The sequence below is a fragment of the Muntiacus reevesi genome, chromosome 5, assembly GCF_963930625.1.
Source record: "Muntiacus reevesi chromosome 5, mMunRee1.1, whole genome shotgun sequence".
NCBI lineage: Eukaryota > Metazoa > Chordata > Mammalia > Artiodactyla > Cervidae > Muntiacus > Muntiacus reevesi.
In genome coordinates, this window is record NC_089253.1 from 67,127,767 (window position 1) to 67,152,007 (window position 24,241).

Below are 24,241 nucleotides of genomic sequence, written 5' to 3' on the forward strand. Positions count from 1 at the left end.
ATTTCATTGGCTTTGTGAATTAAAAAATAAAAAGGTTAAGTCCTTTCTTCTTGATATTTTAAAAGAAGATAGTCTAAAACCTCATAAAAACTCAGAGGCAATGTCTGAAAAGGCTTTTTATTTTTTAGGACATTCCTGACTTGAGAAAAGTATAAAACTTTAAAGCAGTGGCTGCCTCATCTTTGCATTAGGATCACCTGGAGATGTTTTTTCCAAAACGATTCCAAAGCCCAGGCCAATTAAACCCCAAACTTCAGTATGAGTACCAGGCATTTTTAACACTCTTCACGTGATTCCAATGTTCTGCCAAGTTCCATAACTACCATTTACAAAAAAAATAAACTCCTTTAAACACAGTAGGTAAAATAAAAGTGATATCTTAACATAAATACAGCCCAATTGTCAAAGCTCCTCATTTATATATTGAGAAACACATGTCAAAATCCTACTGTTTTTTTCTTTTACACCTGAAGCAACCATGATAAACACATCAGTACCAGCAAAGTCACTCTGTAATAATTCTAAATTATAAAAACTAACAAGAGAATTCTGATGTAAAAGTTTTCAAAAGCATGCATGCACGCATGTGTGTATGTGTGCGCGTGTGTGTGAAACATATACTTTGAAATGGGGACCTATTGGAAAGAATTATATGCATAATTTCCCTTCTTAGGTTTGTCTCTTGCAGGGTCTCAGTTTTACCCAAATATTTTGAAATTGTCCAGAGTAGAACATGTCACACACAACCCTGGGCTATCGCCACTCAAAAGACATTCAAACAGGAAAAGACAAGTCTGAATCCTGTGGCCAGCTCGTGTACCTTAGAGATATAGGCAATCGTGCGCCCCTAAATTCGATGTGGTGTTATCAGCTTGTTTCTCTAGAGCACCGGCCACCTCGGAAAGGTGAGAAACACGGTGGGCAAGCAGTGACAGGAGGCCATCCAGATAAGCCGAGAAGCCAAGGAAGCAGGGATTAGCACCTCGGAGAGGGTGCCAGGAGGGGCTGGTGGACGAACAGCGGACGCTGAGCAGTAAGGGCCCGCACCTCTCTGGAAGAAAGAGCTAAGCAGGACCCACTGCAGTCAGCAGTGCTGTGTGACCCCCCTGAATTCCAGGACAGCTCCCCAACCGCAGCCTCACCGTTCTAGAAGCTCTGCAACTGATGTCCCCTCGGGAAATCCTGCTGGCCCCTCTGCCTGGCGCTGCTCCACGGACCCAGCAGCTCGCTGGCTGCCAAGCTCAGAGCCGGCACCTGATTTAATTGTGGGTGGAGGGAAATAATAGGTTATCTCTAGCAGGTTTTAATAGGATCTTAAAATAGGGGGAAAGTTTTCTGTTATGACATTGACATAGAGGCGATGATTTGGAGTAAAGTAGGATGATGTGAGACGCTTTAAGATTAAATAAGAGCTATATAAAGGCTTGTCAGAATGAATTCTAATGTGCTTGAGACACTTTGCATACTCTTAAATATGCAAAATGTCTCTTGGCACCCTAGAATTCATTCTGACAAGCCTTTATATAGCTCTTCTTTAACCTCGTACCTTATTTTTAGGGAACAGGTAACTCAGAGATGTTCTCTGAAGGAAAGCCACAAAGGGCAGTGTTTTATTGATTTGGTTCTTAAGTGGGGGGAGGGGAAAAAAGAAAACACCATACGAAAGAGCAATCAAAAGTGGAAGCATGTTTAATATTGCTCTACCGTCATCCTGAAAGGCATAATAATTTGAGTTACACATCTGAACTGATTGGAGTTACAGAATCATATCTCCTTTTTGCATTTAACAATATATACAATATAAAATAAATACATTTACACAAATGGACATTTGTTGGAGCACACAGTATGGTACACATCACAAAAATATACAATTGATTGCTTTACAGATGTGAAGCCCATCTACAGCTATAGACAAGGTTTTATTATTATTATTATTCTTTTTACTACTGGCTATAATGCAACTCCTGGATTATTATAAGCAGTTTAAATTTTTTTGTCCTTTTACGATCTTTGCACATAAGACTGCCATAAAATGTTTTCCTAGGCAGGTAAACAGAGACGCTTAAATAATTAAAATACAATCACCAACACTCATTTTCTCTTCTATAAGAAAAATAGCAGTTTTAAATTTTTTATATCTTTTATGTTATCATTTAAATGCAAAATAGTGGAATAAATACAACAATCTGATCTGATTGAAACACAAGTGTAACTACAGATAGTCACACAATCATATTGCTTAAATAAGAACCAACCTAAAAGAAGCGAAAGGAAAATTAAAATTATATGGCTAAAACATACACCTTGAGAACTTTCCAGTACTTCACATTAAGTAAATGGTCTTGCTTGAAACTTGAAAAAACTTACCTCCAGCGAGGTTTAAGATGAAGCGTTTACCCTAAAGCCCGTGCAATTCTTTTAGATCTAAATTTTAGTTGTGTTTCCTATTTGTGAGATACTTGTTCTTTTGTAATGCGGAGAGTCAATTGAACTGAAAACTAAAAATTGTCCTTCATTCTTTTTACATTTCTCCCTCTCGTGTTTTCAGTTGGTTGGCTTTTACTTCTGAAGCCCAAGTACTTTAATGTGATACAGTGAAAACAATGTATATATTGTATATATTTTATTTATATAGATAGTGTGGTTGAATAGTAGTAACTTAAACCCTGCACAAACTTTCTGGAAAATAATCTTTTTAAACACTTACATATATAAATAGTCTTATAGAATCAGCACCTTTTTTCCCAGGAGTTGTATTTTCCATTGTTATTTTGTCAAGGGATGTGCCAATTTCTGAACTCCTATCACAGCTATAAATTTCAAGTTATTGACCATCTGAATGAATTGCTAATGATGATTTATCTAGAATCACACTACAGTCACTTCTCTACTGAGAAACCACAATCTACGATATAGTCCCATATAGCTAATGATAGATACACAGTATTCCTAGCACTGGGCTGATGAAACATCAACCCAAGGTATTTTGTTTAAAGCACACAAAGTAGCAATAGTTTTGGAAACGTGTCCGCACCAAAAAAGTTTTGCAACAACACAGAGCGAGTTAATAACAACATCTGAGAGATGATTGAGTGAAAGCCATATATACAGCGTTTAAAAATTAGACTTATCTATATTCTTGAAATATTCAAAGTTTTATTTCTAAGCTATACATTGGTATTCTATAATAAACCATTAGAGAAATTATTCCTTGTTTTGAAAATATTATCATGATTCTGACGTGTATCTGTTTGTAATGAATACTTGTTTGGAGTTTCAATCTCTTAATTATTATTAGGAAGAACCTTATTAATGGTAAGGAATAGAATATACTACTGTAGTCTCCTGAGGAATTGTACATCCAATATTGTCTCTAATTCTACCCTGTGTCTAAAAGCACACACCACAAGAATCCAAACACCACAAGAAGAACAAGACAACAGTCTTTGAATGCAACATAAAATTCAGAAAAGCACAGCAAACATGAAACATTGAAAAGCTGAACTACATTTCTTTTGTTTGTTAGGATTACAATTTTAATTACATCTGTGTACATAGAATAAGACTGTTCACATAATACAGGGAGCAGCTACTAACACTGGTCCATTGGTATAGCATTTGATGGAGGTTACTGTTTATTGGTTATTCAGCGATTGTAGATTTCGGGGGCATCTAATTGATTTCTTCATTAGATTACACCTCTTAACAGTCTGGAACCTGACTGACTTTCTTGCTGTGACAATACTGGTTGAAAAGCACATAGATTGGCTTAGCTCTTGGTAAAAACTGCAGATTAATTTTAACAAACATTCCTAAATGAATCAACTCATAGAGATTGGGTTTTAGAATTTGGTCAGGCGTCTGCTGTCTTTGATGATTTTTTTTTTTTCCAAATCCTGGCATTTGCCTTATTGCCTCTTAAGTGAATACTGGCTCACAGCTCCTTTAGGGATAAAGTCTGTAACTTTGCAAACAGGCAAAGTATTTCATTTCTAACCACCGTGGCAGCTAGAAATCCTATGGCAATGGACCTCCCAGGGAGAGAGGTGCACTCCTGATCACTCTACGGATCTGTATTCCATGTGCAGTGACCACTCGGAGTCACTGCAGGTGTAATCTAATCCTTTGTGTCAAGTGAACATTTAGGTAAACTGGAGCTCAAGTTAAGAAACTGATGTTTGGGACCAGACTGGCACACAACATAAATTGCATCCGTGATAGTATGCACCTTCCTTTCAACTATTGCTTGAGTAAGTTAAATTCCCATATTAACAAATGGCTGAAAAGTGGTAAAGCTGGTACAAAAAAATCTCCATTTGTAAGAAGAAAATGAAACATTTTTTTTAAAAATCTTCCTTCAGGATTCATTTGTCCTTCATTATTGTTCATAATTGTTCAAAGCCAGCACAAAATTGCAGTATTCTTATTTCTCTTTAGTATTGCATGAATGAATAAAGCTTAAACTATTCCCTGAAAAAGTTACATAGTAGCTAAACTAACAAATACCTGGAAGACTTGAAAAAACAATTAAGGAATCAAATGGCTGTAACTGATTTAGATGGAAAAGCAATGATAAGAAGCAGCCGATGTAACGTTGCTTAAGTCATCTAATTAGAGGCTGCTCCCGTGGAATCTAATACTGCACTCAGTCAATTCGTGTGTGTTGCACTGTACTTTTAGGAACGGTGATGCTGTCTCTTTGATTCCTTAGTCATTGGGGACGTTACGGTTCACAAGAAGTTCACTGGTATCCATATTATGGATCTCCATCCTTTGGCAGGGCTGGCTTCCATAGCTCTCCAATTAGAGACCTCTTTTAAAAGTTCAGCAGCAGAAGGAATGAAGGAAAGAAGGAAAAAAAGGAGGAAAAAAGGAAGGAAGGGAGAAAAGAAAGACAGAAGAAGGGAGGGAGGGAAAGAGAAAGGAAGGAGAATGTTCTTACGACTAGAGATGTTAAAGTTTAAAAGAAAGTGGAAGCATAAGACAGGACGGACAAGGGATACAGGAGAAGGAAGGAAGGTAGGAAGGAAGGAAGGAAGGAAGGAGAGGAAGACCAGGGAGGGAGGAAAAAAATAATGAGGAAAGGAAAGCGAGAAAAGATATGGAGAAAAGATGAGATCAAGGTAGGAAGAAACTCATCAGGAAGATACGGAGAAATCTGAAAGCTGCTTCATAGTCTTGCTGCTAAATCATCAGTGCAGTCTTTGTTGATTTTTGACGTTGTGAACTAAACTCTTAAGTTTCTTTGACATCACTCTTGGGTTTATTTTCCCTTTTTCAGCGTGCAGGATAGGATGGCCCCGGGAAGCCTTTAGTCAGACCTTGGCCTCCAGCATTTCCAAAAAAAGTTTGTGCATGGGGACTTTGCCTTCCAGTTTGATGTTGTAGAAATGCTGCACGGCCTTGGTGGAGGTCTGCCTCAGGAGCGGCAGCGTCATCAGCATCTTGCCAGCCCTGCGAGGGTCTTCCATGTGCTGGCCGGCCTCATAATCCTGCAGGGCCTCATGTAAGACATCCTGAAGCTTCTGAACAGCTTCGACATCTTCTATGTGCATGGAGTCTACAAGCAAAGAAGAATAACAATGTTAACAATAATAAAAAAACACGGCAATTCAAATTGTGAAACTTAAGTCTTATTCTTGAACTTCTCTATGCTGTGAATTGCACGGGGGCTTCCAAAATCTCCATTTTATTTTTCTAAATTTCACTGCAATAGATAATTTCCAATGCTGACTTAGGACGTGGGAATTACTACAAAAATCCATTTATTTCAAACATGTGGGTTTTTCCTTCTGGAAACTGAGCAAGAGAAGCCTTTCATAGAATATAGTCTTGGCTGTTTTATTCATTATTTCATTCATATATTTATTCATTCATTCAACAATTATAAAAGGCCATCTGTTAAAAAATCATCCTAAGTGCCATGGAGGTAATGTTGTCTAAAATCAGATCTTGTGCTCAAAAAGCCCGTATTTCCCAAAAGGGAAAAAAGAAGTTGATAACCAAAACTGTAAGAAATCCATGAAAATACATTGAACCTAATACTATGTTCCATTGTAAACTATACACAAATCATAATAAACTGCTCATCTTTCCAGAATTTTTAGTGTTCTCTTAACAGTTCATTAAGGCATCCTTACCTAGGCTGCTTCTCTACAGAAAAACACATGAAGTCTTTTAATGAATTCTGAAATACTTTTCACATTTGTGAAGGTGAACTTTGCCCGTAAGTGACTAATTTAAAAATCTAATTCAATCAAGCAAGCAAAGGGTTAACAGGGTTGCCACAATTACTCTTGCGAGAAATGTGAGATGTGAAGGAAAAAATAAAAGTTACAGCTCTAGCTCTAAAACAGACACTTAATTATATACAAGTTTGAATCATTTAGCACGTTTTATTGATTCTGATGACAGTTTATCTGTTAATTACACATAATGGAGTCTTTGGGGGGTTCTTCATGTTTAATAATTCTAGTTCTCTGAGAATGCAGAGCTCTGAGATATATGTAGTTAGCCTAATCTTTCATATAATTCAAATATCAGATCACATGCCCAAAAAGAGAGAGGAAATGTAATTTAAAATCAAGTAGCTAAACATATGATGAAAAAGAATTACGGCAAGGTAATTAAAAGACTGAGGGCTATAACCAGTAAATGCTTTTAAAACTTCTAGGTATTTTCTTTACTGTTTTGTTTTGATTTTTCCATTGCCATTTTAAAATTGTTTCATCACATCATTGATGCATTGACTATTGTTAACAATAGATTTCTTTAAAAGAGTTTTAGGGGACCTCCCTCTCGGTCTAGTGATTAAGACTCCATTCTCCCAATGCAGGGGACAAGGCTTTGATCCTCAATCAGGGAACTAAGATCCCACATGCTGCAAGACCCAGCCAAAAAATTTAAAAACTTGAAAAAATGAAAAAAAGCAGAAAAATATAATAACTAAACCATTTCTTAAATACTTGCTTTTGGGTGTGGCCTCTGATAAGCACTTTATGAACTTTAACTCATCCATCTTCCAACAGGCCTGTGAGGCAGGTGGCAGCGCTAGTAAGTGTCAGAGTAGGATTAAACTCAGGTGTCTTTGAATCAAAGTATATTGCCAGAATTTATAACATGGGACATGACATTTCCTTTAAAAAAAATAAGAGTTGAAATTGTCCTCTAAGCTCATCTCACTCAACTTTCCATCTTCATCACAAGTCTTGTCTACAACATTTCTAACAATGATATTGCCAGTTGCATGGACAGCTTTCTACTTAACAAGGAACAGAACTAATTGTTAGAAATGTCTTCTTCGTATTTTCCCAAATCTGCCTCTAACTTCCATCCTTTGGTCCTGGTTCTAACTACTGAAACCACACAGGATACATTGATACATTGTCTTCTTCAACATGTCAGATCTTTAAATGCTTGAAGTCAGCTATATGGTCAGCTGGCCCCCACCCCAAGTCTTGCCTTCCCCACTGCTCTTGCTCAGCAGGAAATATATTATAGAATGTCACAGGAAATGAGGCGAGGACAAATAGCAGAGAGATATGCTCACAAACAGCAATTAAGACTTCAAACTATTCTTTAAAGGCGGTGATTTAGCTTGAGAGATTTAAAAATGATTTAATCAAATTACTATGATAATTTAACTTCCCATTTACAGAAAAGATTCTAACTCATTTTAGCTTAACCCATTCTCGGATCTGCTAATATTTTAAATGCAAACTCACTAAATCTGAACTATTTAATTAGACCATGATTCAGCTGGCAGACTGCTGAAGAAAATATTAATCTCCATTAGGGATCCTAGTTCAAGTTCTGGCTCCGTGGGTTTAATCTCTGTTTTATTCTTGGGGCTAAATTTATACATTTATGCCAAGCTCAATAGAACTGGTATTACTTTATGTAATTATTTAATTTGGTTGTTGGTACTTTTTTTTTTTTTAACTTTATGTTTTAAAGGAAATTGAACCAGTATTTGCGCTAATGGGGACCAACTAAACTTAATAATGGAAACCATAAGTTTATGAACTAATCAGACAGGGCAAAGCTGAGCATTAAAAGCATAGAATGAGCTGCTAAGAATAAATAAATGTAGGATTTCTGGGTCCAAGCCCAGACCCATTAAATAAGAAGACTGGAGCAGCATGCAGGACATTAGTATTTTTAAAAATCTAGGTGATTCTATGGTCAAGTCAGAGTTGAGAATCAGTCAAATAGACAATAAGACAAATGGTATTCTAAAATAATCAAGATTCCAAAAGACAACCAGAGTTCAAATGATATATATAGCCTCACACATATTTTAAGTTCCAACATCTAATAATAAAATAGAAACCTTTTGTTAAATTCCAGTATTTTCCCTCATGAAGGGGGACTGTAAAGGGCCATATCTAACTCAGATCATTTACTTTGGGAAGACAGCTAAATATCCTTATACTAAGAGCTGCAAAATCCATTGAGACTTAGAGCCAAGACAAAAGAAGATTTTTATTTTTACATCTTATCTGGAACAGAACACTGTCCTTCTCAATGGCAAAATTATCCATTACTGCGGTATTAGGTACAGCCAAATGCCCACGCTCTATTTGGAAACTGTCTTCAGGATTTGTAGCTCATTTTTGGCAATATTTTCTCAATGATGCCAAATCTTATATTGAGGATGGAACTGAATATTAGACACAGGCGAAGCATATTCAGAGTCAAGCCTGATACACATTAGAAACGGATACTCAGCCACCTTTTCCGTGGAACACAGGTGTTGATTTTCTTTAGTTTGTAAGCTGCCTACATGAAGAGGGGCAGTAAGGGCTCAGCCAATGTGATTCTCTCTCTAATCACCGAAGCAATGAAATGTATGATGAAAAAGAGAAGTGAGCAAAAGCCTACTTTCTAAAAGCAAATTTGTGTCTCCAAATTTTTATATATGATTATAAGGAGTCTAATGAAGTGGTCTTAGTTAACCAGCTGAGATATTGAAGAAACTGTGTTGCCCACCATGGCAAAATGACTCGTGTTTAACCCAGTTAGACTTAAAAGTTTTCAAAAAGGTGTCAATTATAAAGCTTTGATTAAAAATCAGTAAACTGTATCCCAGGAAGTTGGTAGTTGTGGCACCAAACACTTTCAGTCTCTCCAAATCTGCACATAACAGAACAGAGCAACTAGACGGCAAAACTAAAAACCACAGACAACACTTAACCAAAAACACAAAGTGACAAGATATCCAAAACACACACAACACACACACACACAGTCAGAATTATAGTGTGTGTGTGTGTCTGTGTCTGTGCTCCTAGCTCTGTCCACCAAAAAGATTCAGGAAGGATGGCCAACCTAGGAACGTAGTAACTGGTACCAACTGGCACCCAAGCTGTAATCAGATTCCGAGTCCCAGCCAGGAAATATTAAGGATGAATACGGAACACCTTGGGCTTCCCAGGTAGTGTAAGTAGTAAAGAACCCACCTGCCAATTCAGGAGACATAGGAGACGTGAGTTTGATCCCTGGGTTGGGAAGATCGCCTGGAGGCGGGCATGGCAACCCACTCCAGTATTCTTGCCTGGAGAATCCCATGCACAGAGGAGCCTGGTGGGCTACAGTCCATAAGGTTGCAAAGAGTCGGACACGACTGAAGTGACTTAGCACACACACACACATATAGATCACCTTGTCATGACAACTAGGAAGGAGAGTATCTACAACTACTAAGTCATTCAAAAAAGATTCCATACACTGACCTGAAGAGGCTCCCACTGACCTTAGTGGGACAATTTGAAAAGAATTATAATTGCAACTGATTGAAATCCATTGAATCTGTTTAAATACATGTTTTTATAATGACATTTTAAAAAGATAAGAGTGCTGATTCCTTATCTTGAAAACCTGAAAATTTTAAGTAGAAATAATCAAGCATTTATGCTTTTTTTCCACATTCACTCTGTGACACTGGTAACCAAGCAAGAGAAAGAAACTCTTTGTAAAACTATCCCTGCTACAGAATGAAAAAAGAAAGGTTACAGTAAAAATCACCATGGATTTAAGGAATGAGTTCCTACGACTGCTGGGGTCCCTGGTGGCTCAGACGGTAAACAATCCGCCTGCATGCAGGAGACCCATGTTTGGTCCCTGGGTTGGGCAGATCGACTGGAGAAGGGAAGGGCTACCCACTCCAGCATTCCTACCTGGAGAATCCCATGGACAGAGGAGCCTGGCGGGCTACAGTCCATGGGGTCATAAAGAGTTGGGTGCGACTGAGGGTCTAACACTTTCCCTTGCTTCACCAAAGGCTGCCAACATCACACAAAAAAGTGAGACAGCCAGATGTCATGTGTCTGCCCAAGAACAGCATGCCACCTAGAGGTCTAGAAACTGAATCTGATTATGCTGTTTGGATCCTGTCATGGGTTTGCACAAGATGCCAAGGCCAGAGAAACACGATGAGGGGCCTCTACAGGGTGTAAACTGCAAAGTTCGCACTGTGGGGAACTCTGCAGGGCAAATGTCTTGGCTTTTGCAAGAGACAAACTCTAAGAATGTGAAAATGAAAGAATAAATTTTATATGGAAAGAGACTTCACAGATTCATAAGGAGAAGATAATGTTTTTTAAAGGGCAAGACTAAATTATCAAGTCTGGGGACACACATTCAGCAACAAAGCCATTATAAAACATTAGGAAGTGAGGACTGTAAAAGTTGAAAGGAGAGTGGTTACTTTCATGGAAAGGGAGGGGATTGAGATTGGGACAGACACGACTTGACCTTGTTCATTGTGGTAGGTATCAAAATGGTCCCAAAGATACCCAGATAGTCCATCTCTACAACCTGAATGTTACCCTGTATGGAAAAAGGGACTTTGATATATGACAGTATCCTAGATTATCCATGGGCATTCAATGCAATCAAGTGTCCTTTTAAGAGGGAGGGGGAAAAGAAAAGGCAATGTCACCACTGAAGCAAAATGGTACAGGAATGGCTCTGAAGATGGTGGAAGGAACCACGAGCCAAGGACTGTGAGGAACACCACAGTAGAAGCTGTAGAAGGCCAGGAACCAGATTGTCCTGCAGAGTTTCCAGAGGCAATGTGGCCCTGTTCACACCTTGCTGTTAACCTGGTGAAGTTGACCAGGCCTTCTGACCTCCAAAACTGCAGGACAATAAATACGTGTGGTTTAAAGCCACCGGAGCTTCCTTGGTGGCTCAGTGGTAAAGAAACCTCCTGCAGAGCAGGAGATGATGGAGACATGGGTTCAAGCCCCATGTCGGGAAGATCCCCTGGAGTAGGGAACAGCAACCCACTCCCGTATTCTTACTTGGAGAATCCCATGGACAGAGCAGCCTGGCAGGCTTGAATCTATAGAGTCCAAAAGAGTTAGACACAACTGAGTGATTTACACTGTCGATACACTTTTAAGTCACATATTCGGTTTTATGTGTAAGTGTGTGTTAGTCTGTGTTTTAAATTAAAATGGTGAGAGACCTAGAGAGAGGGAGGGAGAAACTTGATGAAAATGTCCTTTCTAGAAAGTAGTGAGTTGAGCGGAATTCCCATCAAGACTACAGAAACAGTTGGCAGAAACAGCAAGGAAGCTGCACACATATCTAGTAGGGGGTTGGATCATAACACCTTGTAGGTCTTTTCTAACCCAGAGAAGTTGCAATTCTAACACTGGACATAAAAATAACTCTGAGGAGATTGGGGTTGACACATACACACTACTGTATATAAAGTAGATTACTAATAATGAGGGTCAGTGGTCAAGAATGCAACCGCAAATGCCAACTCCAATCGAACTAGAGATCTAGATTTGATCCCTGGGTGGAGAAGATCCCCTGGAGGAGGATATGGCAACCCACTCCAGCATTCTTGCTGGGAAAATCCCATGGACAGAGGAGCCTGGAGAGCTACCGTTCATAGGGTTGCAAAGATTTGGGCATGACTGAACACACAGCAGTGATCACTGAGCATGATAAGAAACATTCAAGAACCAGCTTTATTTTTTACATAGGATTTTGAAAGATCACAATAAGCAAATAAGGGTTGCATTAAATTAAAAAATAATCTACTTTCCTAATATATCTTCAGAAATAAAATAATCCAAAGAATGATGGCAGATTTGAGTAAAAGTTAAAAAGAAGTATAAGAGATGGAAAGGCATTAAGTTTGACTTTTTATTTGTGTGATAATATTAATTATGGTTTTGTCTGGGTAAGAGTTGAGAATAAATTTCTATGTGCCACAAAAGACCTACCCATATTAATTTCTTACAAAATCTGGTAAACATTTTGGCACCAATTGCCTTTGTAACTCTCCTGAGTAGTTTTATACTATAACTCCACAAAGACAGTAAGAAGATAAAGAAAGCGTAAGCAAGCACATGTGCTCAGTAGAGTCCAACTCTTTGTGACCCCATGTACAATAGCCTGCCAAGCTCCTCTGTCCATGGGATTTCCCAGGCAAGAATACTGCAGTAGGGTTGCTGTTACCTCCTCCAGGGGATCTTCCCAACCCAGGGATTAAACCTACATCTCTTGCATTACAGGTGGATTTTATTTTATTTTATTTTTTTTACCACTGAGCCACCTGGGAAGTCCAAGATAAAGGAACTGGGGACAAAATTCAAAACGAAACTTAAAATATCAATTGAGGCTGGCAGATCTGAAACTGCACGGGTAGTGTCTTACTCACTGACCATTTTAAAGACGTGGGATAGACTTGCCTGTGAAACAAACAGCTTATTGATAGCAAGGGACCCAGGATCCAACCCTCTGTCTTCAAGTAGTCTCACGTCTTTTATCAGCTTGCTTCTGTTATCCATAAAACAATACTGGAGATGTCTACCCAAACAGGCAGGTTATAGAAATCTAAAAAGATTTCCTGGCAGAGGCTCAAAACTAAAATAGAAATGTCTACAAAAAGATACTAAAAATGGATAATCTCTTGTCCATTAGCTAAAACTGTCTCCTGTGTATCAAATCAGCAAACTCCATTAAAATTTCAGTAAAACTGTTCGAGGACCCAGTAGATAACAAAAGAGTTGAAGAGCTGTTGTTACTCCTTTACTAGTTGCTCTGATTTGTGAAGATGTTAATGTTTCTCTATTATAAACTCCAACACAAATATGCACACCACACATGAAATCTAAGACCAAAGTCATTATTCTCTTTTAAAAGTAACTGAGAGTTAAAATTTTAGACCAGCTAGGAGAAATAAGATGCTATTTAATTCATCTGCCTGATTTTACAGAGAAGCAGCCATGCATTCTTAAAGGAGGTAAAATCTGAAATTGGAGAGTAGGGGAAAAAAATCTCTCCTTTTAGGTAAAATGCATACATACATAGTACTTAAATAGATTATATAGAGTATTTGTAATAATACTTCACTGGGGACCTATTAGGGAAAACATATCTAAACAGCCTACCCTAAGAAGAGTGTGTGGTGCTGGAGAAGACTTCTGAGAGTCCCTTGAAAGTAAGGACATCAAATCAGTCAAGCCTAAAGGAAATCAATCCTGAATATTCACTGGAAGGACTGATGCTAAAGTTGAAACTCCAATACTTTGGCCACCTGATGCAAAGAGCCAACTCAGAAAAGACATGGAAAAGACCATGATGCTAGGAAAGATTGAGGGCAGGAGAAGGGGGCGATAAAGGATGAGATGGTTGGATGGCATCACTGACTCAATGGACATGAGATTGAACAAACTCCAGGAGATAGTGAAGGACAGAGAAGTCTGGTACGCTGTAGTCCATGGTTCACAAAGAGTCAGACATGACTGAGCGACTGAACGAGAAGAGTGATCATGGAAAATAAGATTGAGAAACACTAAACTTGTATGAGGTTCCATATACACTGATTAAATATGGCCCCCATTCCAGTCTCCAATAGAAACCATCAACTTTTTAATCCCTGAAATTACACCACATTCTGTACATACACCATTTGTATTTGAGAACAAAGTATTGTCATGAGATGAGGATAATCACTTATGATTTAAAATTGATGACCAAAATATCATTTGCAGCTTGATATCAATTTGATGTTATTAATCCAAAATGGGATTCCCAGATGGCACAGTGGTAGAGAATTCACCTGCAATACAGGAGATGCAGGTTTGATCCCTGGGTCAGGAAGATCCCCTGGAGAAGGCAATGGTAACCCACTATAATAGTCTTGCTGGGAAAATCACATGGACAGAAGAGCCTGGCAAGCTACAGTCATGGGTGTTGCAGAGTCAGACACAACTGACCTTGCATACACGCACACTCTTGGAGTACTGTGTATAAGTAAAAAGAAAACTCAACTTGAACATGTAGATTCTGTTTATTTTCAAACAGCCCAGGGTTAAAATTGCTCTATGTTGGGGGTGCATCTGGAGTGGCAATAGTTGGGATGTGAGGGGTGGCTATGGAACTTGAAGCCCTTGTGACTTAAGCAAAGAGACTGATAGGACTAAAAGTAACTCTTAATCTTAAACTGCTTTTAATCTTGCACTGCATAAAAGTGAGTATATTACCTTGGGGCTAGTGATAATAGTTTTCAATAAATCTTAGACAAAAGAATCAAAAGAACCAGTTGAGAGAATAGAATCATATGCTATACTCTTACCTAAAATGCTTACAGTACTATCTTACCATATTACTCACTTTATGTCTCATGAAGACATAAAATGAATTCTAGAATCATAGAATTCCCCAAATGGAAAGAATTCTAGAGATTAGTCAAAACCTCTTGGTTAATGTGTCAGAGAGCTGTGGCCTTACAATGTCAGTGTTGAAATTGTGACCTAGATTCTCCTTTTAAAATTCAGTCTCACAAGATGTATCAGGGATGCAATATTTCTCAAGAGATTGTTGTTCTCTATCCAAAATAGAGAATATGTGGTTGAAATGAGCCTATTAAGTTTCTTACCTTCAAATATAAGTGGAATAATTATTTAGGGTTTTCAAATATTAGAATATCATAATCACAGCATTGTAGCTGCTGTTTAGTTGCTCAGTCCTGTCTGACTCTTTGCGACCCCATGGACTGTAGCCCGCCAGGGTCCTCTGTCCATGGGATTTCCCAGGCAAGAATACTGGAGTAGATTGTCATTTCCTTCTCCAGGGGATCTTCCCAACCCAGGGACTGAACCAGTGCTTCCTGCATTGGTACAGCAAGATTCTTTACTACTGAGCCACCAGGGAAGCCCTAATCACAGTATTCATTCATGATACATTGGGATTTTTGGCTATGTACCTAAAGACAGGGAATATACTTTCAGTGGCTTTCTGGTGTTATAAATATTCCTGAACTCATATGTGACAGAAACATAGCTACAAAAAATATGACAGCCATTATCAGGAAGCCAATTCCCTGTTTCCCAAGCATAAGCACAACATTTATAATTATTGAATAAAGACAGGTGTTTAAAATAAGCTGAAATTTAGATTAATGAGACAATGGTTGTTAACACCGACAGCCCGAAGGAGAATGCTGAGATATTATAACAATAAAGTAGATTTTTTTCCTCCACAAAAAGTCTTTTACATTAATCGAAAATTTGATTAATCTTAATCAAATCAAATCATATTAATCTAAATATGAAAAGAAAAATTTACAAGCTTTCTGGTATGTTTATGAGAAGTATATGAGAAGTATTAAAATATATTCACATTGATGTGTTTGGCAGCTTAAGAAACACTAGTTCCTAGCAAGATCGAACCTACAACTTTATAGCTGTCCTTCAAATAATGGTTAAAAAATGGAATAAAATAGCATCATATTGGCAGTCTCAAACAAAATGACTTTCTGAGTGGTTTATCCCAAGCTAAAAAAGTAGGGCTTACAGGCTGGATGGATGAGAGAAAGCTGTATTTATACAACAGAGGAGAAGTGGTACAATGGAGACATTAAAAAAGTCCTTATAGTGCTTAATCACCACTCCTTCATCACAGACTCTGATTCTATTAATTTTTCTTGGTATTAAGAAGCTGAAAAATGTTAAATTACTTACAGGAGAATTTTGTGATGTGGAGAAGTAGCATACTACTAAATGCTATTCTAGAAGAGAGGGTTTGTTGACTATTTCTGGTTTAAAACATGAAAAATAAACTGATTAGTTCTTTAAACAGTTTCTAATCACCACTCATTGCTTAAAAGTAGGTCACTTCCTTCCCCTCACAGAAGAGAATGTGGGATTCAAACATCTATATATCAAAATATTAATGATTATACTTCTAAACAACAGTGACAAATGCTGCTACTAATTAATTCAGGTATTTTAAATTATAAGCCATAGCCATAAAGTATACAACTAATACCTAAAATTACAAAATTTTAGCAATTTTGATGATAAAGTTTTAGTATTGCACAGCATTCATGATTAGTTAATAATTCACAAAAAGCAATTTGAGACACAAAAGATATATAACACACTGGGCTGCATTTTAAAAATAATTAACCAAGTAAATGTTTTAAATTAGAACCATGATACCATTTCCAAATAAAAATTCTTCTCAAACCATCACTGGATCTTTCATCCAATTATGAGAGATACTCTAATGGGAAGTCCATACCAACTAATAAATTCTTAGAAAATTTCTATCCCATCTCCCACTTTGGTCTTCCAGACAGCAGGGGTTTCTTCAGGGTTTGTGATGATGATGCCATGTGTCATAAAGAGTCATATTTTACAGTTTCACAAGGGGAGGAGGAGAGAAGTGAATGGTATTTTAAGGAAGAGGGGTTCATTCGCAATTAAAAGTGTGAAATGCTAAACTCCATTATGAAGACAAATAGCAAAGTACAACTTCATTGTTGAAAACAATTTCCCTCCTATCAGTCCAAGGATTCATGCATCAATATTGTGGATGAACTGTTAATTACAAAATCAATTAAAAATTATTCCTAAAAACAGTCACGCGTCCCTGGCTCTCATGGGGGCAATTTGGGCAGAAGGTCTCATCTCACTAGGACCGCGCCAAATCACAAAGTCGTCATCCACAAGTAAGCAAAAGCAATCTGGTTTTTCATTTTTCAGCGCGGCTGAGCCCAGCCTGAGATTGATCGTCACATATGGCCCCAGAAAACAAACTGTCAATACCTTGAATGCTGCAGAATTTGAACAAATAGCCATCCGCCCATTCAAGCCACTCATTGCATCCCATTTAACAGATTTTATTGACAGTTTCCTTCTTGTAATTAAAGGGAAAACTACTGGCCGGCAACCAAGATAAAGTTCAAAGATAGGGTCAAAACAAAAGCAGATGGAGGGGCACGATGTGACTGTCAATGGTACATAGCATCAGAGCGTGTTATTGACGCAGGTATCTAAAGATCAGCACGTCATTAAGGAGGGATCTATCCTGGACTTTATGCAAATGCTGAGAGAGACTTAAGACCACAATCAAGCATCCAGAGAGGCACAAAGGCAAAAACAACAAAGCACCAACGATTTTTACTTATCAGGGTTTGCGCTCTATTTTAGCACGTTTCAGTTCTCATGTAAAGACCGTTTATTCTCATAATTCTTAACCCTTACTACATAGGTAATACCTTTAAGGGAAATACTCCTTCGCAGAATTCGACTGATAGAGAATTCCAGAAGGGAAGAAAACAGTATTCTCTGATAACCAGAATGAAAAGCAACACAGTATATATTATTCCAATTACAAAATTTGCATTCTAGGGTAGGGGAATGATTCGCATTTGTAACTCACACTTATTTTCACTTGTGTAAATAAGACAAAGGACCTAATTTTGTCCTCAGTGTCCATTTACACCACTGCCACTTTTGCTTCTGCTTTGCCATGATTTGTGTCAATGAACAATTTGGTGGTAAAAGGGACACAGCCTTTAATAAGCAAATAAAATAAAGATAATTCCCTTTAAGTTGGCTTTTCTTTACTTCTAACTTTTCCCTAGGAAGCTACAAGGATTATAACTTGGCTGACTCAGAATTTACAGCTGGGTCCAGTAAATCCCTGAAGAAGAAGGTAAGTGAAGGCATAGAACTGACATATTAGGAAATATAACAATGAACCATGTCAATATGCCAACCTGAATTAGCGAGAGCTATCGCTTTGAGGGTGACAAATTCTTCTTTCTCCAGCTTCATGCTCTTGTATTTTTTTACCAGCTGCAGGATAGCATTATTTAGGTCAAGAAGGCCTGCTAATTTGGACTGGTCTTCATCCATTATATAATCGTCTGCATAGACAAGTTCATCCTCAAAGGAGAGAGATCGGTACACGACACCAAGGATCAAGATTTCCATCCAAGCGCTTTGCAGAAGGCTCATCTGGTCCGCCAGGGACAGCGTGGAGAAGCCTGCAGGGGAATATAGGCAGATCAAGTTACTTTAAAGCTATCATATCATAATGCAACATTAGTTTCATATGGTAGTCAGCTTCTGCATAGGTGCTCAAAATTACACTGACTCTGATTAGCTGCTCTTAAACTTTCCCTTGCCCATTTGCCAATGGCAAAGTAAAAGGCACCAACCAGCTTCAACGTGTTGGTGTTTTCTCCATATTTTATAGACACAGCTGACAGGAATAGATAATAGGTAGTTTTGTTTCTTTCACTTGAAAATACCATGCAATCATGAAATACAATCGATTTCTAGTGGTAGTCTTTATGAATGTGTAAAATGGAAGGAAGTGTTAGTCACTCAGGCATGTCTGGCTCTTTGTGACCCCATGGACTATAGCCTGCCAGGGTCCTCTGTCCATGGAATTCTCCAGGCAAGAATACTGGGGTGGGTAGCCATTCCCTTCTCCAGGGAAACTTCCACACCCAGGGATCAAACCTGGGTCTCCTTCATTGCAGGTAGATTTTTTACCATCTGAGTCACTCTTCCTAAGCTTGAGAGTTTGATAGGAAGTTAAACTATCAACTACCTCATCTCCAAAAACTGCTCCTGATAAATACATGAAAGAGAAAAACAAAAACCAAAATACAGAAGCCCCCAATAAAGGACAACAATTTAGGCCAACAACAGAGTGCAACTTGGAACCATTTCTCTGTAATAGTCACAAGCACAGTGAGTGTTGAGTTTGATTACACCCAAAAGAGCTTTCTTAATTGGATATTTTGTCCCCACTGACATTTAGCATGAATTCCTTTTTAAAATGGTGATTATTGGTCTCAAAGAGGATGGAATAGTTTGCAGCCTCACCTAGAAGAGAAGCCACAATTTATTCTTGATATTAGGATCCACTCATTTAAAAAGTTAAACATGGGGGCCACGAGGTACAATGGACAAAGTATGAGCAGAGACAGATCCGAAACTTCAGTATCAGTTCCACTGAATGACTGGCTGTTTCACCTTGAGCAAGATGATTTCCTTCTACCTTAATTTCTGTTTTGCAGAAATATAAAATAAAACCCAGCAGAACACGACTTTAAAATACATATTCTATAAGTGTAGCTATATGATGTACTATTTTTATCTGAAATACCTGGATGACTGCTTCGATCCTAAACCTGGCCTGCATACATGTTTAAAGTCCCTTCTGAACTTGAGAAAACACAAATTTTAAAAAAAAGTTAAAAAGAAAATGTGGTTTAAGAGGGAAAGATGAAGTAGGACAATTACACCTACTTAGGAGTAAAGATACCTATGTAAATTTCAGAGGGATTAGATCCAGACTCTAAAAGGAAGTCTTAGTGGAGATAACCTGATGATCAGTTGCTTACTTTTGCCTTAAGAAAAAAAGTTTCTTAAAACTTCACCTTCATTTCCAAGGTTACGCCCAGGAATTCCAAGGGTGACAAACCATATTTATGATTTTTGAGGACAATTTACCGTGATTTAAGATTCTGCCACCAATAATTCCACAGAAGGAAGAAAGTATTAATAATGCAACTTATAAAATCTGTTATTACTCCCTTTCTAGATCCTATTACCCAAATCATAAATACCCACTGCTGTTCAGCTTTCTTAGGCTCCTACCTTTGGCTATTGTTCTTAATCATTTTTACTCATCACAAATTATTCATATTTCCTGTGATAGTAGCAACTATAGCATGATAAAGAAAAGGAAACGATTTCCTGGCCCATTGGAGAAAACTAGTGGTGGCCATTTGGTACCATTCACTTCAAGTGTTTAATAAAATCACCAAGAGGGATTAGTCCAGCTTTTCTTAAGGGGTCTTAAGGCCCATGTAAAAAGCATTTATTTCACTTTCTTTTTTATCAAGTTGCTTACATATTACTTAACTAGTCTTCTTTTGGACTGACTATGTCTCTTTTTCCTTTTTCTCTATTCTTTGTCACTGAAATACAGAGTTACATGAATAAACGCCCGCTTTGAATTAGAGATGTAACAACTTTTAACAGGGATTGCAAAGAGAAAAATAATGATCGAATCTGAGTAGATGCGTCTCCATTTCCTTTTCATGTTGAGAATGTTTTACAACAAATAAACCAAAAACCAAACAAACAAATATTGATCTTTTTTCCAATCCCCCACTGCAAGGAAAAGATGTCCTGCAAATTCAAATACCTAAGTTAAGAAGAGAAATTAAGTAGGAATTTCTTTTGTAAATAAAACAGATGCAAAAATAGTCTAGGAAGTTCTGAGCAAAAGGAGATGGGTATTTTCCATTCGCCTTCGTTTCCTTTTTCCTTTTCACGCTCCCAACCAGGGTTTCTGCAGCAGCAGATGGACAGAGCGCATAGCCTGCAGCACCTTCCCGTGACAGCCCTATTCTCCAGTCCAGACACTGCTGTTAGTAAATAGATTTACACATTCTCCAATCTCCACACATCTTTCTGCCGAATAATTAAAAGCAGGATGATTAGTTTATTGAGTGGAAGGAGGAACTTTTTTATTGAGGTCCATCCACGATTTTATCAGGGCCAGCACTTTTACGGTTGTCAGGAGGATGCAGGCATCCAATTTTTCTTATCTGCCTGATTAATACAAACGCTGTTTCAGGACGCATTAATTAACAGATACAAATCTACGTTCTCATGGAAGGATCAATACGGAGAAGAAAAGAGGCATCAATGTGAATTTAGTGCTGATGATGGAGCAGGCACGCTATCGACATTTACGTGCACGGAAACTTTAAAGTTGCATGGGGGCCCCTTTGTCCCTGTGATTTACAAATGAACAATTTTTTTCCGCCATGACAATGTTTCACACATTTCTTGGGGGGTTTAATTAAGCCAAAAACAATAAAACTTCATTTTCTTAGGTTGATCCTGCGACTTGATCCTTCTAGGGGTGTGTGCGTGTGTGTGTGTGTGTGTGAACCGAACTTGGCCTTTTACTTCTTAATGAAATAAAAACAAGGAAAAGGGTAAAGAAAAGGTTCTCTTTTTTTTTGGGGGGGGGGTGGTCAGGGAGCACATAAAGATAGATATAATACAAAAGGTCTGCTTAAGAGCCTCAAGTCTATTTCAAGTTGATCAGACAGAGGAGGTGTAATTTTGCCAAACCAAAGGGGAAAGGACAACCTATGCTCTACACAATACAAATAAAGTCTGGGCTTTTATCTCTTCTTGGTCCAGAAATAGCTGGATCCTAACATTTTAACCCTTTCCTCCCAAACCTCTGCAATCTGGAAGCTGTCACAAAGAACTGTCCTGCCCAAATGCTTGAATAACAGTTAAACAGCCTCGTTATAAGCTGGCTGTGCTCACTTGGGCACTAAGACGGCTGAACCCAAAACAGAGACGATATTTCAATTCCTCAAAAATTTCCTTCCTGGCCTTTAGGAGTGCTAGTTCTATTTCACACTCATAAAGACACAGGGGTGATAATTTTATCAGTAGTCCTGAGCAAAGTAGAAAAACTAAGTGACCAAGAGCTAAATGAAAATGCATACTTTAATGAACTGAGTCTACGGAATTTTCTCAAAATACAACTGCCCCATTGGTGCATACAGGCTTGCCTCCAAATAATAACTATTTGTTTGTGCTTTTACTGGGCCTTTAGTGGTGTTTTACAGCTATTGGACTACAAGTTAGAGGTCCTTAGTATCTATAACCTTTAGCTATCTTTGGCGAGAAACCTCTTTGCCAAGTGAAATAAAACATGCTTTGCCGTGGTGTCATGGGCACTTCATGTTTTCTACATTCCGGCATCTTAATCTTCGCTGTGTGACAGGTTATAGTTTTAAATGTTCAGCTGTATTACAGCTTTTTAAAATACACTGATACCATGGCACATTTTTTCTTCCCCAGCTCCAGTCCATCCCATGCATATTGCTGACAACTCCGATCTCTCATCATCTCCATCCTAGAGTCAGTGCAACTTAATGTATCTGAGGCATTCTGCAGGCAGAATGACTCTCCACCTTAACCCACAGTTAAGTAGCGTGTTTATCTGCAGTACAGTGTGCGCCAAATAAACCAGATGACACCTGGGAATAACATCATTTCGAACGATTGAAAAGCTTCTCGAGAGGCAGGTACCCTTGAAGTAACAGGCCTGAAGAAAGCATGTTTTGTGCCAAGTCTCTTGCTTTCTTCTACTGGAAACTTTGGAGGTTGACAGTGGCGCTGTGGGCCCTTGTCAAGCACCTTTATTTATTTATTTTTAGCCTGGCAAACTGATGCACTTTGCAGTCAACTTACCAAAAAGGCTAAGCATTTGAAAGTGTGAAGGGCAAAAAATATCTGACGGCTAGTCTTCAAAAATACACTTTCATTTCAGAAAGCATAAATGTTTATTTCCTGAACAGAGTGTTGACAGAAATAGGCTGCCGTGAAGGCGTTTGGGTTTAACCCCTGCTAGGCATTTTCTTCTTGGCTGTTTCCTCGAAACAGAGCAAGCCTTTTACATCTTTGGGGTGTCTGCTAATATCACTTAATCATGGCATTGATTTCTCTGCTCACAGTTTTTGAACTATAGTGTCTCTGTCCCACCAAAAATGGACACATTTCAATGAAGACCATAGCATGCTAAAATTACAGGTATATCATCATGACATAACAACTCGCTGAGACCACAAGTGGAGTTTTGAGAGAAGCTGACTGAGCAACACGGCATCACCTAGATTCTTCATCTTTCATAGAAATGAAGCTAGTGTTGAAATAAAGCTAGAGGAAAAAGACATAACAATGGCACGAAGATTTGGCCTTAGTTATTAATAAATGCAGATCCATAAACCTTGTCAGTGATACTCTCTTTTTTAGTCACTTGCTCTTCTCAAATAGGAGCAGACATATCATTTCTTCTATGATTTGCAAAACACAGGTCTCAGGTTTATGTGTGTGTGTGTGCATGCGTGCATGTGTGTACACACACACACACACACACATATATATATAAGACCTTTTCTCTCTTTATTTCCCACAGAGATGGACTTCATGGACTAGAACTCAGTTGGGGCTCAAGGCAAACAGCTACCAATAGTCCCGTGTTAAACTGAAAAGCTGGAATATCCTTTTGGTGCTACTGGCAGCATTTTATTTAAACATTATCTTTATGAAAGATAATTATCACTCTATTATTATCTCTCTACCATATTATATTATCTCTTTGTTACATTAGTACCTAAGAATTAGATACATACAATGCTACCCTTTGAACCTTTATTCTTTTAGCCTGACTGAAACCCAGATTTCAAGCATTTAAATTCAATCACAGTTGGTTTGGGTGAAACGTAAGAATAACTGACAAAAATGGGATCGCTCCCTTTCTTGCCAATTTGATCACTCATTTCAACATATGTGGAACACAAGAAATCTGTTTCTTTAGTTCTGCTTCTATACTCCAAGTAAGGTTCATGGATATTTCACAGAGCCATTATCTTAAAATAGTGGTTTCATGGGACAAATGTGAAAATTTGAAAGATAGGACTCAGATTCAAAAATTACTTTATATCTGCATGGCAGAACTGACCACTGTGTATACACTGATCTGGACAGCTGGGATAAACTAAAGGAGGAGAGGAGAGAGTTGAACAGGTGGTATTCACCAGTCCAAGGCACAATTACCACTATTCACCAAGTTTACAGGTTCGATTGGCCACTCACTGACCACTCATGCTGGTTATGTGAACAGCCAAATATGTTAGCCATCAGCCCACTCCTGGGCGCTGCAATCAACAACACGCCCCTATGCCCACATGGCACTGGTGAAATGCTTTCTTCAGCAGTTGTTTCGTGTTTTTTTTGTGGCCACACCACAAGGCATGTAGGATCTTAGTTCCCTGACCAGAGATGGAACCTGTGCCCCTTGCAATGCAGGTGGAGATTTTTAACCACTGGACTGCCAGGGAAGTCCCAGCAATTGTTTCTTATTT

The 24,241-nt window shown here is 38.3% G+C and overlaps 1 protein-coding gene across 8 annotated transcripts in view; it reads right to left on the reverse strand.

Annotated features, from left to right (window-relative positions):
* Positions 1-1,665: 1,665 nt before the first annotated feature.
* Positions 1,666-24,241, reverse strand: part of ESRRG (estrogen related receptor gamma) — a 674,199-nt gene continuing 651,623 nt past the window's right edge. For all 8 annotated transcript variants that reach the window (XM_065938330.1, XM_065938333.1, XM_065938334.1 and 5 more), the window contains 2 exons: positions 18,038-18,307; positions 1,666-5,563 (listed from right to left, as the gene is read on the reverse strand). In XM_065938330.1, coding sequence (XP_065794402.1) covers positions 5,319-5,563; positions 18,038-18,307 — 515 coding nt within the window. In that variant the 3' untranslated portion in view covers positions 1,666-5,318. The remainder of the gene's footprint in view (positions 5,564-18,037; positions 18,308-24,241) is intronic.